General features: G+C 38.2%; 1 protein-coding gene across 3 annotated transcripts in view; it reads right to left on the reverse strand.

Moving 5' to 3' along the window:
- The window catches only part of NEO1 (neogenin 1), a 389,148-nt gene that overhangs the window by 45,147 nt on the left and 325,035 nt on the right, over positions 1-18,966 (reverse strand). For 2 of the 3 annotated variants that reach the window (XM_090029933.1, XM_090029931.1), the window contains exons 10-17: positions 16,552-16,700; positions 14,980-15,118; positions 13,172-13,221; positions 12,216-12,360; positions 10,600-10,710; positions 6,005-6,199; positions 4,455-4,550; positions 2,778-3,001 (exon numbers count right to left, since the gene is read on the reverse strand). In XM_090029933.1, the coding sequence (XP_089886059.1) occupies positions 2,778-3,001; positions 4,455-4,550; positions 6,005-6,199; positions 10,600-10,710; positions 12,216-12,360; positions 13,172-13,221; positions 14,980-15,118; positions 16,552-16,700 (1,109 nt within the window). The remainder of the gene's footprint in view (positions 1-2,777; positions 3,002-4,454; positions 4,551-6,004; positions 6,200-10,599; positions 10,711-12,215; positions 12,361-13,171; positions 13,222-14,979; positions 15,119-16,551; positions 16,701-18,966) is intronic. The other variant, XM_090029932.1, reaches the window with a different exon arrangement.

The following is an 18,966-nucleotide window of genomic DNA, read 5'->3' on the forward strand; positions in this document are numbered from 1 at the left end:
AATATTGATTTCACCTCAGACTTACAGCCTGATGAAAAAAATATTTCCATCGTTAATAATCAAGATTTATAGAAAGAGAATGTAAGAAAAACAATGGCTGATGGGGAACTGTATTAACTGTAGATTGGACTACAACACCCAGAAGCCCCAGGGGACTGGGAACAAAGGAAGAGGAAGTGACAAAGTGGACAAGGGAGTTAAGGGTGAGCAGAGCAGGAACTGACGGCAGTTTTACCACTCAGCTGGAGGCAGTCCTATAGTTTGTCATTCATAAATTGCCTGCCCCCCACATCCCTAATTTTGTGCAATCCTGAAAAATCAAATAGATAAAAATTGAAATAAATGCTGAAAAATATTGATATTATCCATCAAAATTATTTTTAAAAGAATTCTGCCGAGCCTAATTATAACTGTAAATTGGCATTATTGATGCCTTTCTAATTCTATTTTTGAATCCTGATAAACTCTTTACCACAGTCTAAATAGAAGGCTATGTCCAAATCTTACCGACCAGAAACCAGAACAAGGAAATTCTGGGCTCATAATGTATCCAGCTGTGTCAGAATTGGTGGGCATAAGCAAGAAACTGCCCCAAGCTAGTCTCAAATACCAAATATACCTCAATCCAAGATGACCCTGAATTTAAGATAACCATCTAAAATTAGATTCTATACATGGAAAATGTATTAACTTATTATAACTTTTCATATACAAATCTAATTACTGGAGAATCATCTTAAATTAATTCCTCCTACTGCTGCAGTGGGAAAAGAAGTGGCAGGGAGGCAGGCAGGCTATGGGGGAGGCAGTTAGTGGGCAGGCAGTGGGAAAAAGCAATGCGGGGGCACATGGCAGGGGGCAGTAAAAGGACAGGCAGTAGAAAGGCAGGTGGTGTGGAGGCAAGGGCGGGGAAGGCAGCTTTTCCCCTGTCCCCCCTCCAACTTAGCTCACTTTGTGCCTGGCTCCCTGCAGCCTTGGGCTGCCCCCACTTCTCTGTCTCTTTCCTCCCCCCTCCCCCCCTCCCCACCATCTTCCCTGTACTACTTCTGCCCCGCTACAGCTTTGGGCTCACATCTACCTTCCCCCCCGCAGCCATTTCCCCCACTCACATCCTCTTCTTCCCTTACCACCTTACCCTTGCTCCAGTGCCAGCAGGTTTCATCCTCACTCCAGGTTGCCCCGCTTATTGCCTTGTACTCTATTCCAAGATGAGGAGCTTTTTCCCCCATGTTAAATGGGGAAAAACACCTCTTCTTGGAATCAAATAAATACAGTACCTCGGTTGCCCAGTGGTAATTAGTTAAATAAAAATTCTCTAAGTGGTGCCCCTAGGATTGACAGCACCTAAACAGCAAGGCACATGGGCTTACCAACAAAACACCTTCACCAAAATATACTAGTTAAGGTTACCAAGGGACTTGGCTGAGATGCATCAACATAATGTATGGACTGCTGAGGAAATGCTTGCATTTCAATGTGCAGAAAAGCAGCAGTTGCCACTGCCGAGTAAAACAATATATGGCTGAATCAGGAAAGAAACCCCAACTTACTGGTTGAACAGATACTGTGGGATACCAGATAATGATGGTACGAGAACAAGTCTAAAGCATACAGCCTTTAAGGCAAATGCTTTTTGTACTGAATTATTTTGGGCCATTTTATTTCATTACTTAATATTATTTTTGGGCCACTATTTATGGAATTCCCCCCCCCCCGCGTCAACATAGAGCATCATGGGAGAAATTCATAGCACAGTATTTTCTCTTTATATTAAGGTCTTAACTAATGAAGCTACAGCACTACATAAGTAGCTCCCGAGGCACCCTGTGCATGTGATTCAGAAATTTGAGTTCATAAATAATACTTGACATTACAGAAGGAACACACAAAACATATATCTTTTCATACCAGTATAAATTTCTGGTTTGTAACGAATTTGCCCCATAAAGGAACATAAAGGGAGCTCCATTAACCGGAAAATGTAACAACCATTTCCTCTGAGTCTCATTTCTAATGTGAAATTTACAGTCAGCATTTTCCAGGCCTCCAGGTAATTGTTAGTACCAAAAAACCCCACAAAACCTTGAAATCAATTACCTTAGGTATAGTATAAGCAAAAAAATCTGGGAAGCGAGAAATATCATAAAGGCAAGAAATACCATATATTTTGCATCCAGTAACCTCCATAAAAAATTTTGCCCATCAACCATGTATGGCTAGAAAGGCTTGTCTCTTTTCTTTTACATGGAATAGACAGGGTAAATATCTTCCAGGTAAAACTGTGTGCATGACTCACTCCATTAATTTAGATTCCCTACACTACCATCGGAGAAGAAGCTATTAGCAGCATATATGGTATTACTGAGCTATTAGCTCCCTTAAGGGTGAGCGCATGTCCTTCATGCAAGCGGATCATATCAAGGCCAAATCAAGAAAGCAAGATCTATCTAAATTTTTTAGCACCCATGTTTTAGCAGTGGTAATTAATCCTGTGTATGTCTGCCTTCCACACACTCACATAAAACATTAACATCAACAGAAGAAGAGACCCTAAAAAGTCCAGCTACAGCAAGTCTATAAAAACCTTCGAAGTGATTACTTTGCTGAGAGGTATTGCTGTGAAGGGAGTCCATTCATCTCAAATACAATTGGATCCAAAGCTAAACTGCTTGCTAAGCAAATGCCTCAGCCCTCAAATCTCCATTAACACTAAATTGAGCATTAAAACTGCTCGTTAAGTTGCACCAACTGTGTTAATGCTGTTCAGCCTCCTGTACCTTGTACTTGGTGTTTGCAGGAATGTTGGTTTTCCAGCGCACTGTGTAGTAGCGAGCATCTGTGATCTTCTGATTCTTCGGCAGAGAGTTGTCTGCCCAAGTGATCCTTATGGTGTCATGACTCAGAATGGAAGCCTGAACGCCCACTGGCGGCATCATGGGGGAGGGATCTGGCACTGGAGTGTATGGAGCATTAATAACAAATACATCAACTTCAGAAGTGTCTAAGGAATTGATGGGTAAAAAGTAGTGTATTATAATTAAAACGGGGAAGGTGGAATTTTAATGTAAACAAAAACAAAAAGGGGGAATGCAGGGTAATATAATGGAATGAGAGGTGAGAAATGGAAAAAAAAGAGAGAAAAGCCAGAGTTAATAGGCAACATAAAACTAATAGTTATTCAATCCTGCTCCCTTCTTAAGGCATGGGTTACAAATAAAAATATGCTATGGACTTTGCCACTTAATCATATTAGTGTCAATGGAGTTCGAACATCATACAACAATCCTCAAATATTATCAGAATAGAAACATAAATTCATCCATTGGCTTTATCTACCTGAAAACACTTGTTTATTCCTCCTTTGGAAAACAGTGGTGGGAGAAAGAACAGGGATAAACTCAACTTCTTAGAGGTAGGTAATTCATTGTTCAGACAAGATTGGAGGGGAACTGCCATTATCTTTTTTTTTTTTTTTTTTTTTTTTTTTTTAAGTGTTTTGAGCAAAAAAATTGTGTCATCTAAAACAAAGTTAATTCAGGAAATTCAAACAGCAAGTTTCCCCAGAAATCTAACAAAATTCCAGAACTTCAAAAGAAAGATTAACACATACAGCAAAGCTCATAAATAAACAACTATACCTTAATAAAAAAAATAAAATGCTACACAAGACTAGAATGCAGAATGAGCCATAAATTAACAACACCTCAGCTTACTTGGCTTAAAATCTAAGGCTATGGCTACATGAAGAAAATATCACAAGGCATGACTTTACACAGAGTGCTTGCTACTCTGCATTAGCTGCCTGTGTGTATGCTCTTACCCTACAACAAATGCAAGGTAGGTAGCTTACCTATTTTCACTCCCACTTCCACTCACATTTGCCCTGGGATAAGAGCACGCGCACAGACAGTCACCAGAAAGTAGTCAATCTCCTGAATGCCCTTGCTTAACTCCTGGTAACTTGTTTGTGTAGCCATACCCCTAGATAATATGAGGTTCATAAGCAGCTCATTTACAAAGTTGCTGCAAATTGAAATTTGAACATGTCATACAGCGAGTGTATGCATTATAGACAGTCTCAGTTTGAAAGGTGTAACAAATATTACAGTTTGTTGAGACATCTGTAAAAGATCAGATTTGGGGCCACGAATTTAGGACTGCACATGTATAAACTGCACTAAGCAAACCAACATACTGAAATGAGAACATCTGTAAATAGCTGTAAGGTAAACTCTAAAATTAAAACCAAATATATATCACATATATAAGCATATGGCTTTGGTTAGTCAGCTTAAAGATTTAGGTTAACTACTGAGTCAACAGTGTGAATCAGTTTAGGACACAAAGAATACCTGAGCACAGGAGACAACCCCGTAATGTTGCATTATTTTACTGGAACAAAGGGTAAGGATTTTTAGCTGTGTGAAAACAAGAAGTCAACCATTGGGCTTTACCTGTCTGTGACCTGGTCACTGCACTCTCATAGAGTGGGATGCCTTCACCAACATTGTTGAAAGCTTTCAGAGTTATGACATAGTGGGAGCTTGGATCTGATGGAAGAAAAAGTCAAATATATATTTTTAGGGCAAATAAATCATTGCAAACTGTTAATGGCTCCTATTCCTACTTCCAATTTTTCTCCATTTTGTTCACTATCTTACTTGTAAGGGAGATAAGGGTATACAATGATCAGCAAAATTAAAACCGAGTTTCCTCAATGACAACTACTTCTGGTGTACAAAGTTTGTCTTCTTATACTGCCTGAAATCTATACACACCACAATTCAAACAGAAGCCCAGACAAGATAACTTTGAGGAGAATACCAAAACATGCTCATGCTGAAAGTTTTATAACCTCACTGTGTTAATCTTAGGTCTGATTATGCTGAAACCCAAAGCAGTTCCCAAGTCTATCACCTATTGCTTCAAAAGTCTTTACATACTACAACCAAGCTACTGAATGACTATTCTGTACCTTGCTCTACACAAAAGATTTTTTTGGTCCATTCTGGAGAGCTTATTATTAAAGCATGTGCTGTTAAATCCAGATTTTCTTGGTGACAGAGTGGCAGAAACTGGGCAGGGCTACTTGCTCAACACAAAAAGTTTTATTACAAATTCAAAAGAAACACCAAGACATGCCCACAGACAGAAGTTAAGACGAAATGAAACAGAAAAATGCTTCAACTCTGTAAATGTTAGATCCCTGTTTCAAAAAGAAACAACAAGGGGGAAAAAAAAGCTTTTTAACACAAAAATGAGCTTACAGGCAGTCCTCAGACTTACAACACAACTGGTTCCTGAAAACCACATCTTAAGCCAAAACGTTGCAACTCAGAACCGATTTTCCCATAGGAAACAATGTTATAAATGGCGGATTGGTTTCTGAACTGAGGCCTGATACCCTGTTTCTGAACTGAGGCTTGATACCCTGTTTTCACCAAAAATACCCCAGAGTGTTGTACTCTATCAATTATAGATGAGTAATATAGCTACATTAACGTATTTATATTGTAAATAGCAATCATATTGATTCAGAAGGACTTCTTTGAGGAGACTTTGATGGACTTTTTGAAGGGCTCTTGGCTGGAGTCTTCTCAGGAGTCTTGGCTGCTTTCTTAAAGAACGAGTCCAAGGAAGTTTGGACAGATGCTCTCCAGGGAGATGGGTGACGCAGCATCAGATCAAGTGTTGTAAAGTCAAAACTGACGTCAGAAAGTTGAAACAGGGTGTCAAGTTATAAAAGTAAGTGCAAAACATTGTAACTTGAAAAGTTGTTAAGTCGAGGACTGCCTGTATTATAAATGTCAGTCAATTTTGGAGCCATAGCACAGAACATTCATATTGAAAGAGTTTTGAAAGAGACCTGTCTGTATTTTAATTTCTTTTTAAAATATGACCTGTCTGTATTTTAAATCTTTTTTAAAAAAAAAACTGTGCCTTGAAAAATACTGACACAAAGCAGGTTAAAATTTAGGAAACAATGTTCTTGAATTGTTCTCACCTAAGTTCTCAATGGTGTAATATCTCTGTTTGTAGTCCACTTTGATGGTCTGTGCATGAGGACTGCCAACACCATACCCTATAGCGTATCCTCTCACCACAATATTCTGATTTTCAGGAGGAGTCCAGCTTACTACTATACTGGTAACCAGAGGACGGACATGTAATGAACTTGGTACTTCAGGGACGCGAGTTTCTGTTAAATAAAAAAAACAATTTAAGGATTTATCCAAAACAAAATAAAGCAAAATATTCTTGTATACTAGTCAGATCCAGTACATTCTCAATGTCTTCACAAAGTAATGCTAATATTTTAGGAAATCCCCTCTACCCCCCAGCTTACATTTTTCTTTTCTTTTTCAATCCTCTAGAAGGAGGGCTACAGAAAGGAAAGAATGCCATTCATTCTTCTGTGCATAGTAACAAAGTAAAAACTAAAAAGAAAATGGAAAATCCTACCAAAAACAAAGGGCTGCTATAATAGAAAAAAATAAAGAAAAAATCTTTAAAAATTAAGTTAATTTTGTGTATTACTGTATATACCAATTCGTACTTCTAAAACTTATGCTTCTTAAATATCTCTTGAACAAGGACTTCTGCAGTATAGCAAAATATCACTTATACCTTATGGAGACAGATCTGTTTGACTTTCTGTAGTTTTTTTCATTTACTTTGCTGCTTCTATAATTTTTCATAATTTGCTTAAGTGTTTATCCCCCTCTGTCCCCACAGCCAATCTTCATTTTCCTGCATGTTAATGCAATGCAGCTTACACAGCTGACTTTAGCATCAAAATCATCTCCATGACAACACATTTGATGGTCACAAACAAAGAATTATGTCTTCACTGTAGATTTAAGCAGATTTCACGGTTTTAACAACTGCCAATAACTTGGGTATTCCATCTGTTAAAGAAATCACTTCAGCGCTGTCCAGTGCACTTCAATTTTGCAGTCCCTCTAAATCCACAGGGCCTCTTTACATACTTACCAAGCCATTAATGTAAAGGGGAGTTGTGTGTGCTGACACATCATCAGAAACGAGTACCTGTGGAATCTGTCAACTACTGATGGCAAACATTCAACCCCAATCCAATACCTACGTCAGAATTGTGCTGCTAAACTGAAAAACTTCCACAGCACTTATGTAAGTTAGCACCAAAGTATATGCAATGAAGGGCTTATGCCCCCATTCTTAACTGAAACTTGAACTAAAACAACTTTATATTTGTCTGTACCTATACCTGGAAGAAAGGAAGAACAGTCTTTTCTTACTTTGCATTAGTACATCAGCCCAATGGAATTGCTAGTGCAGCAGCAGACAGAAAATATGTCAAACAGAAGACAAGGCACAACCCCCCTCCTCCAAAAGAGAAATCATTTCAGATAGTTCTGTTGGCTGTTGCCTTTAGGGTTTCTCACTTTATGATCTGTGTTGTATTTACTGAAAATAGGTAACCAACTGCAGTGCAACAGAGTGTCTTGAATCAGAATATGCCTATTGGTTTGCCTCAACTAAAGGGATTAATGGGCTGCAATAAAAAGCAGACAATTAAATTTCACAAGTATTAAATGCAAAAAAAAAAAAAAAAAATCACATTAATGCAATGCTAAAATGAGAATTTTTCATTAAAAACAGTCAATACATTTGGAAATCAAAATAGCACAACAGATTTGTTTTATGCGTGTGCTCTGCACCAAGGCTCTCCCCTCTGATCCCTGCATAACCATATAAACACTAATGTAAAATTCTAATGATCAAATTTTCATTTACACTGGGCATGTCTACATGTGTGCTTTAATATGCAATACACTATTTTACTGCACATTAAAGTATCACAAAATCCGTGACATTATGCTAATGAGCAGTAAAATAGTCTACTGTGCATTAAGCATCACCCAAAAAGCATACAAATGTACTACTGCACATAGCAGAGCCTAATGTGCATTCATTTGGTACCTCACACTGGAGGTACTAAATTTAATGTGATTTAGAAAAGGTGCATTAATGCATGTGTAGACACACCAACTGAGGTCCTATGAAGTAGACATAAATCACATTTATTCCTATTTTCAGAGTGGTGTAAAACAGCAAGAGTATAATTGAGAATCAGTTCCTATATGGGTATCTGAAATTACAAGTTTAAACTTTAACTATATCAACAACACATTATTAAAAATTATCTATATTGGTTTATTAGAGAAATAAAGGCAAGAGTCACACATACCCACACACACTCACACCATGTATTCATTCCTTTCTGTTACGTTATATTGACCAAATACCACATTGCATTACCAGAGCCAAGGATTTTCAGTATATGGTGAATTGCAATCCATATGTTTGAAAGAACAATAAAAGTTTGTGCAAGTGCCTTTACATTATAACTTTTATGCAACTGAAATCTCAAATTCTGTGACTCTTGAGGTTTTTGGTCTTTAAATACAATGCTGGCATTACCCTCTGACAAAGTATTGTTAACTAAGACTCAAAAGGAAAGTGGAGATAAGCTGGGTGAGAGAGGCTCCAGCACCACCGGTATACAAAAGACGGTGCATAGTGCAGGAAGCATATGGTGGTTGTATGTTATCGAAAAGACATGTAAAGGGATCTTCCACTAGCCAAGTAAAGCTAGGCTTAAGATTGCTTTTTATGAAAAAGAAGGAAGAAAAAAAAAAGATATAAAATTAACTTGTGATTTAAAACTGATCTGAGGAAACACGACATATAATTCTTAATGTGAAATTTCCATCTAGGACTATCCTTTTTCTACCTATCTTAAGCTACAAAGTCACCTCTCTAGGTTCCTTAATTTTGTGACTCTGCCTTTGACATTCATCTCAGATGCAATGTCTTTTTTATATGCTTCTTGAACTCTAAAGTATACTCCATCTGCTGAATTTCCTCCTTTTATCATTGCAGCTATACATCATGAAAGGATCACCAACAGATTAGTTAATCACTACCTTCCACTCATTAAATGAAGGCATGCTGGTTATCCTTAATCACAATATCACCGTGCAGTTTCAAAGAGTTCTACCTTGAAATAAGAGGCACTTTTAAGAACAGAAATATACTACTTGCCAACTTTAATAGTATTTAGTTAGATACTAGAATAAGCCCAATAAAACACACTTTTCCTCATTCAAATCTATCCTGGAGATTCAGGTTACAATTTTCAACATAGTTTATAGGATTTAATTCCTATTAGAAGGCATATTCCTATACTGCATTCCTAGACTACTCTGAAAATATTTAACCTCTTTTTCAGAAAGCCTCAGTATAGAAACCTAACCATTGTCAGTCAAATGCTGTCTTTGCATGCCTACATTTCCTGAGGGAACACGTGAAAGAAAGGAAAAGAGAAGTACATCATTAGGGTGTGAACCCAATAAAGCATGTATTACATCTTCCTGTTACCCTTCTATACGCATCTCTTTTCCATGCTTGTATTTTCTGGCTTTTGCTCCTTCCCCCATGAGTGCTTAGGTCTCAAACCCTGCTGTGTACAGGGCCTGGCAGTTTGCATTTGCTGCATGCTGTGGTCATCTTTATGATGCTTTATGGTTGTGGGGCATGAGCGCTTAATAAGTAGTTAGAGAAAAGAACTGAGGCATTTGAAACATGCTGCTTTAGGAGACTGCTGCATGTCTTGTACACTGAGCACCAGACCAATGAATCTGTCAAGCAGCAAATCAGTCAAGAAATTGGAACCTATGAATGGTTGGAGGTTGTGTGATGAAGGAAGCTGCAATGGTTTGGACACATCATGAGAAGGCTGGACACCCTTGCCAACTTCATAATGCAGGGCACAATGGAGGGAAAGAGAAAAAGAGGTAGACACAAGAAGAGCTGGGGAACCAATATTAAGAACTGGACGGGGCTTCAGCAGACAGAGTGCACAAAGCTAGCCAAACATAGGGCAGAGTGGAGGAGGGTTGCTACAGCATCTAAAACACCCCAATGGTCACAGCAGCCTCAGGACTGACCTGACCTGTGCCCTAATGGGGTGCATGTGTAGAAGCTGAAACATTTATTATGCAGTTAATTAGTCAACTGCACAATAAACATCTCATATACACATGCTATAATGCTCTATCCTACCCTGCCAGAGCACTGCTCATTTCAGAATCAAAACAATAAACTATGAACTGTGTCTTGCTTCATTTTGTAAGACACTAGCATGCTTCAGGTACTGCAAAACTAATCATATTTCAGACTTCAATCTAGGAAAAGTATTCATCCCGTTCTGTGGTGTGTGAACATCTGGATGATTAAGGTCAAAATCTAGACATTCTTATCTGGCACTGGCATTATGTAATAAGCTATTACTTACTGCAGAAAATAACAAAGTACTGGGACAGTATTCCATTTTCAGTTTTCAGGCCACTATCTAGACCTGATGGGAACTTTATTTTTACTATTTAACATATGTATAAATAAAACTCATAGTCCCACTGCATCAGTCCCATACAGTAAATGTTATAGAACAAAATCATGTTCGTCTTGGAAGAATGGAGTCATATTTGTAGCTACATTGTTCAGATACTGAGAGGACTTTAAAATGACAAGTATGCTACCTAGTTATGTCCTTACCATCCAAGTCACTCTCAAAAGTTTCTGCTGATATCCAGTCAGTAGCTGGTCCTGTACCATTGATTGTTAAGGCAGCCACCCGGAAGCTGTATTCTGTACCTCGCTCAAGACCTAATACACAAAAAATATGCAAGTTATTAAAATAAGAGCTATAGCTGTGCGCAGAAAGAATCACAATTTATAATTAAAGACATCAAGAATCCCACCAATCTGACCGTAAGAGTGTGTTAATGTGAAAGTAAATGGATGGAAGCACATGTTGTAGCTGCTGCTGTGACACAGTATGGGTCAAGCCTGAAACAGAGCCAGGAAGTTAACTGCATTATGTTCTGGCCTTTCACCCTTGAGACTGCTGCTTGAGCATAACCTGAGGTCAGAAATGGAAATCAGTGCTTTTCACAGTGCAAACTCCAGTAGAGGAGACTGACACAAATTGTGGTGTAACAGCTAGATTGTGACAGGAGACGTCCAGGACTATGGCACTACGGAGACCTTCTCTGTAGGTCAATGGCAGAACAGCATGAGGGTTTGTTTGCAGCATATACAGTCAATTGATGAATGAATGGCTTTGCTTTACAGGTTATTAAGCTTTTCATCAGCATGGTAGAATGCCTTACAGTTCTATAACTAAATTTCTACATCTAATACCACATAATTAACAACCAAAGTATATACAAGGAATTAATTCCTTATTTATCCAAGTCCACAAGCTATAATCAAAATAATATGAAGATACACTCAAGCTTAATACACTCATTTATCAGCTATGCCTATGAATAATAAGAGCTTCCCCAGTTGAAATAAGTAGCATCTTGGTTTATGTTGTTATTTTTAAATAAGAGATATACATCTTTACATTCAGCAGAGCAATCCCTAAGCAATCTGAGCTAAAATTCAATGCTTGTTTTGCATTGTATAGTGGTTATTATATTAGCTCTATGGAGACAGGTCAGTTTTACTTTCACCTGTAAACAATTTCCTAATCAGTTTTCTTTATTGTTTTCATACAAAAGCAGAATGCTGCAACATTTGGATTGTGGATGCTAGTTCCAAAGGAAAAAAAAATTCCCTGAAAGCCATCCATTGATATTTAAAGCAACACTGAGTTTACATTTACTAACTGTATTGATTCTATGATGCGGGGATTGAACCAAATGTTTTGGTTCTTCGTGTTTTAAATACAAACCAGCCAGCCCTTGCTCTTCTCACAGCAACCACTAGAACACATTAGGAGTCAGAGCTGGCAGGTCTAAGAACAAACCATACATCCTGTTAAGCACATGCTCATTTAGTTAGGGTGTCATTTTATCTTTCTTGGCAAAAGCAATATATCATGGATGATATCTATCTAAAAATAAAAGTCAGTTCAGTCCAGTTCAGTTCACACAGCAAGACTGTGGCAGAATCAGGACACCTGACTTCACTTTGCCCTAACCACTCTCTCATGCTGTCCCAAATTAATTCAGTTCGTTCACTTAAAATATTTTCAGATCATGTGTGAAGGCAAGCAGCAATAGCCCTCCCTCCCCAAGAAATAGTCAGTGCCTCTTCAAATCCTGAGAAACACATTTTAAATGCTGCTTCTTTCAGGTTTTGGATAACATAAAACAACCCACCTTCAATTAGCTGAAAAATCTGTGTCCCGCCGATGCTCTCTGTTACATCACTCTTACGAGAAACTTTACGATAGCGAATTTTGTAGCCAGTGATTTGACCATTGTGGGTACCAGGAGGAGGGGGCTGCCAATGTACCATGATGCTCTGTAGAAGGCAAAACATATTACAAGTCACTGCCTCCCCTTCAGCCAATCAGACGTTCTATTGCTAATGCTGCATGCATTACCAGTTTGATTGAAGTGCTGTCCCACATAAAAAGAAAAGGTGAAAAAAGAGGTTGAGGAAAGAGTTGATAACTAACCTGCAAAAATACTCAAATTCTAAAATCTTAATAAATAAAATAAAAAAGGATGAGTGCATTATTCTAGACCACCCAGGAAGCCATAGTCATATGTGCGCGCGCACACACACACACAGCAGTAGTTAATGAGCACTGGGAACAGGTTTTAGCTCTGGTGCCTCAGGCTCTTCTGTCTGATCTGAACTTCTCTTTTCCTTAATAATCAACCTCTACATCAAGTTAACCCATTGCCACTGCCTGTCTCCCATTTAGATGTATGTTGTATTCTTAACCCCCACCGGAGTTTACACTGCTCTAAACCACAGTTTAAGAAGTGGTCTTTAGAGCATATAAAAGTGAATGGAAACCTCCAGGCACTGTGAACAAGACCTCACAGTTATACTAAAACTGATAACGTTGTTCAAAGGATTGGAAATTAAGAAAATACAGATATAGAGGGCCCAGGTGATTCAGACAAAAAAACCATGCCCCAAACCGGGGTATTTTCAGAGATATTATAGGATTGGGATTGGTGTGAAAAGGTACATGGAAAAGCCTGCTAGACTGGGTGGAGTGGTTTGAACTAAGACCCTAAAAGGCCCTAAATTGTGGGTGATCTGGGACCAATCTACTTTCATTTTTCCCTTTAAGAACAGCAAATGCACAACATCTTACCTTGGAATTGCGGACTTCCAGGGACAGATTCTGGGGTGGAGCGCTGGGAACTAGAAACATTTTAAAAGATTATTCCTCAAAAACTATATGATTCCTGCCAGATACCAGTCCTTATATAAAGTACAAATCCCTCTTGCCTTAGATCATGTTTGATATACTGATGATGGTGCCCTACCCTAAATACAATATAGAGTAACTGTGCATATAAGGAGCATTTTGCCATGATGTAGGATGTAATTTTTTAAATCCCATTACCTATCATTATGCACCTACATAAAAGCAATCTGAGGTTCCAAGTTACTGATAATCTATAATTTACACAGATTTCAATAGGAGACTGATACGCAACACCTTTCAGAGGTGAGACATGTATGCAGGTGCCTAACTCCTCAGGGTATCCAGATTGGACATTCTGACCAGTGATATTCTGCACAAGGAAAATGGTATACCAAGGGGTTTAAGTCAATCTACTCATGGAAAAGGAGGGGTCGGAGCTCTCTGCAAAGTTTGCTGCTGTTTTCCAGCCTTCTATTCTTCATTACGGTGTTCAGTTGAGAGTGATAAGGACCAGAGCATCCTATGGTCTGATGACCCTTTGCGAGAGGAACAGTTCCTACAGGACCATTCCAGAGAGCATTTGTGAAGAGCAGACCTATAGTTACTGCAATTTATACTGGGAACTGGTCAGGCTCCTAACTAACCTCATAACTAGGGAAGGCTGGTATATAGACTGATTTTTTTTCTGTTTCTCCCTTTCCAGCTGACCTGAACCGAAATCAGCAAAACTGAGGATCAAGCCTTGTATTCTTTAATAAGCACTAACATAGTTTAAAAGGAAAAAAACAGAAGAAGCTGAACATTTTCTGCAAGGGGAATCTGCTTTCAAATAGTGAGAAAGGACCAGACAAAGGAAGATGGTATCTAAAAACAGCTCGTAAAAGAAAAATAATTACAAGTGTATTTCATAACTAAATATTATAGGCAGAAGTTAGTATTAACTGTGACCAGTTTTTCATAGATCCCCATTTACTCACATCCACTTCCATTTGTCTTGCCTGAACTACTAAAAGCAGGCAGTTTTTCTAGTATTATAAACAACCGATTTAACAATATCCACATGGGAACCAGAACAAAAATACATAGTGTTTTTCTCTGACAACTAAGCAGACTTAGCAAGTGAATTATTAAAGAGAAAATAGGAAAGAAAAATACAGGGAAAAATCATGGTACAGAATTATGAATCAAAGAAACCATAAATTTATCATAGCTGTGCTGTTTGTGTCACTACTGCTATTCATCCATCAATTTTAAGATGCAGCTTGGGGGAGTTATCATTCATATATGAGCATTTATGCCAGGCTAAAGTTTATTATGCAAGACTGCTATCTATTAACACAATTAAAAATCAAACACTTAATAGAAAGTCTGCTAACACATAATAAATTATGAGAGTTAAAAAAAATAAGTTGGAATTTCTGGGCTCAATAGTATTCTGACCCTGTCTTTTTTTTTAAATATTTTGTAGACCCATTTGCCCATGAAGCAAACTAATGTTGTTGACATTATAGAACCTGTATTAGTATAAAACTTATTAGTATAAAACCAGCTGCTTTTGTAGGTATAGTAATTTCCTTCCAACCAGTGTGGACAAGCTCAATGAAGTTTATTCAGCATGCATGACCACATGAAGCAGTCTTACCACCCTGACATAAGGCAACAGAAAATTCCTGAAGGTTTCTATGGTTAAAAATCAATTTAACCAAAAGAGATAATGTCTTCCACAAGAAAACTGGATTAAAGCAACTCACCATCTGACAGCGTTCGCACAACAACATCTTGGGTAGACACTCCAGGGCCATGTTTATTGTAGGCCACCACTCGGAAGCTATACTCTGTGTATTTCTTCAAGCCATTAATGGTGTAGGAGTGACCTCCCACATCAACATCCTGGGCATAAACCAACATAGATGTGAACTAAAAACAATGCTGAATCTATCATGTTTTTATTTACAGTGTCATAATGCTCAAAGCCTTGAGGTCCCACTGTGGTGGAATCTGTTTAAGCCAACAGCAGATATAAACTCTGGTTTGAAAAGTTCATACTCAAATAGTAGGTTTACAAAAACAACAGTATTTATGCAGTGTACGGCATAATACTGATAAAAAATTGAATTGTACCAAGAGGAGAGGGGATCTCTTAATGAAAATGGATTTGACAAACTTATTTATTACATGCTAATGCTTCTACTTTAAACAGTGGGATGGAACTAACAAAAACAAAAGCAATGCCATTTATTTTAGTTCAGGGATACAACAGATTCAGTCAAAGGTAAACGTCTTAAATTTGCATTAACATTTTAAATAGTATGTTCAACTGTTCTTGCAATTATTTTTTAGCTGGAATCCCAGGTGAGTGAGGATGAGTAACTGAGAGGCTGGGATTAACTCTCAGTCTCCTATGGCCAAGTCAAAGTCTACAACATTGCTGCTATAACATTTCAAGTCCAGAAGACTTAGTCACTTAAGAGGATCCCCCCTGCTTTCTTTGAAATATGAGATCAAATGACTGGCTACTGAGTTTAAGCAATCAAAATAATAACAATTTGCCAAGGTTAGAGATCACATGGAAATCATCAGCTAAATTAGTGGGGGTCATGGTTTTCAGTAAAATAGATTAAAAGTGAATCTATCACCAATTTTTTTTGCTAGTCTACTTCACATATCCTGAGTTAATGGGCATTTTTACACATGCTCAGGGAAAAGGGGATGGGGGAGACTTTAAATTAGAGTGGCTCCAAGAGCCACTCTAATTAAAGCACTGCAGCATTTCATGTATCAGCATCCCTGCATTCTAAAATGGCAGCAAGGGTGCTTTAACTAAAGCTCATCAAACGAGCCCAAATCCCAGAGGGTTTTTTGGGTTTTTTTTTTTTATTTAGGCCTGAGTCTCTTAAAGCTTTCTAACCTTCCTACTCCTTCCGAATCCAGTTCGTATTAACCGACTGATATCTGCCAGTCTAAAGTTTTGTTTCCATACAACAGTTGGACCAGTTACAGTTTTTAAAACAATAATTTGGCTAAACCAATGTAAACCCAGCTAGAAAAGCAGTTACTGTATGCTGCACCATCGTAAAATGGTAAGAACCTCCACTCATGAGATTATATCTGCTTAACATAACATATTTTTAAAACAATTTTAGTGAAGCTGGTGCAAGACAAGTCTAGATCATGCCTAATGAGTTCAATTACCAGTAGGTCGCTAAATGACATGAGCCAAAACATAGACCTATTCTTCTAAAATGGAACTTGCAATTACTACATCCGTATAATGTCTAACCAGAATTAAATGGCATTATAAACTGTCCAGAGATCCATCATACCTGCTCATTATCCATCCCCTTTTCCATGTAATAAAGCTTGTAGTTCTGAATTTCTCCATTGCCAGACAATGGCGTTTCCCAGGTGACAGTGATTGAAGTGGGAGAGTTGACATATGCTCGAATGTTGGGTGCTGGACCAGGAAGTTGAACTGGAATGAAGACAGAACTACTGTAAGTTCACTGCTCTGAACACTCAATTTTACACTAAATATGCTGGGGGCGAGTCCTGAAAACATGATAAAAAGGGTATTTTTGAAAGCCAAGTAATAAAACTACGTTTCAAATAGTATATCGAAACTGGGCAACATTCAGAATAGTCATCAATTCTCTAATTGGCTATGCCTGATTAGTGAAGTACTGATCATCTTAGCCATTTTTTCTAGATAGAGATGATTAAATTCCACCTCCTAAAAGACTTAACACAATTAGAAATATGCTATGTACCTCATAAAATGAACTGCTTTTTAGGTTGTAGACAAGTGGACATTTTTCTAACGTTCAATGATAAGGCCTTCTTTCCTGGAAGAAACTCTTAGTTTCAGACCCCCACAAAAATGTTTATGATAAGGATGTGATATGGTTACCTAATACCATCTTTACTTAAATATAAAAGACAAAGTTTTTCCTCAACCAACACAGGGAAAAAGCGTCCTTGTCTTACATTCACATACAATGAAACTTATTAAATACACTGTCTATAATTAAATTGCTACCATTAACATGCTCAAAAATGGAAACCAACTATGAAGTTAATTAATGCAGCCAACACTGAGCATGACTTTAAACACATGGCCCACATTGGGCCAACATACTGATAAGAACCTACCACAAGGAAAGATTACTGAAGCCCACGTAAAGAAAATATACGGTAGTGCTCACTGCACTCAGTGCCAACTATTTTCAGGTCATGGTGAGCCACTATACTGAATATATTTTTACTTTCTCTTCACTTCCACAGCTAAGCTGTGCCTTTTTTCCCCATTCAAAAAATTCCTGTTTCTTCATTGGCCTTGAATGCCTAACAAACATCACCAATCAGGGCTCCTCAACAGTTCACCCGGAATCTCTCTTATCATCCCCTCTCTCAGCCTGTTGCATATGATTAATGTGGCCCTGCCCTCCATGAGGTGGACCTGGACCACGTTGTCCTAAGCCTTATCTGCAGATAAATTTCTGGAGGATCCCAAGACAAGAATACCCAGTTCCAGTCATTGGGGTGGGGTGGGATGTGCTAATTAGCACACAGAACCTTTGTTGGGGGGTATCTGGAATATACACTCATACTGAGCAGTGCCAAGCAATGGGATCACCATGGCTTAAAATGCTGTTGACTGTTGGGACCCAGCCCAGTAAACTATATGGCAAATCATGATCCTTTTGGCTTGGACAAATATCATACACAGTTTGTACTATATATAAAGTACAAAGTGCTGCTTAATAGTGTGTTTATGGAATACCTGTGCTAGAACTTGCAGCAGTTTCAAAAAAGGTAAAATGCATCAATTGTAGACAAACTAAATTACTGTAAACATGTTGATTTCCAAGTTAGTGCTTTCAAATTTGCCCCCCACTTTTACATGCGCAGGGAAAGCAGGTCTGACATTAAATGGAGCAGGGGAAGAAGGGGCTGTAGGAGAAAGAAGTTTGGGATGCAGAGGGCAAGGGAGCCACTGGACTCCTTCCAAGATTTATTTTCCCTGCTGTAGCAGTGGAAGGGGGACAAATTCAAGCCAAACCTCCAATAATTAAGTTATATACTTGGAAAAGTATAACAAATTAGTACATTACTGGGGGGAAGGGTTTGACTAATATTCAGGGTTATCTAATATTTGAGTAAATATGATTAAATGCATGTCATTAAATATGCTTTATCTCTGTGTATTTAAACCCAGCTGATTTTATGCATTATATTTCTTATCCTTCAACTCGCAAATGTCTGCAGAATAAATATTACTTTCAAAACCCACTAGCATAACAAATCTGGTACGTATTCATAGATAAGTAGCAGCAATTTAACTATTTCCTTGCATTCTCTGCCCATTAGCAGACAATATATTAAGTACAATAAAATGTATTAGTCTTGGGACACAGAGAACCACCAAACCTTTCAGGAACTTATCAATATGCCCAGGAAAGCTCAGTCTACAGCAAACAATCAAATCTAGCAATCCAAAGTGCAGATCTGAGGAATGGTATGAAACTCGACACTTCAGACCAGATCATATTCTACCTACTAGCAGCCTAAGCAGACTTAAGATGCCTGCAGCATGATCCAAGCACATCCTGCTTGAATCCCTGAAAAGTACTGAACGCAAGAGGTAGATGGGTCCTCCCCCTGCTTGGTCCATTTTTGCAAATTAGTCTTAAGGCTAAGATGGTATATGCAAGGGTCCACCTGAGAAGGAATCAAATACA

This window comes from Crocodylus siamensis, chromosome 15, assembly GCF_052110815.1.
Source record: "Crocodylus siamensis isolate JL-2025a chromosome 15, ASM5211081v1, whole genome shotgun sequence".
NCBI lineage: Eukaryota > Metazoa > Chordata > Crocodylia > Crocodylidae > Crocodylus > Crocodylus siamensis.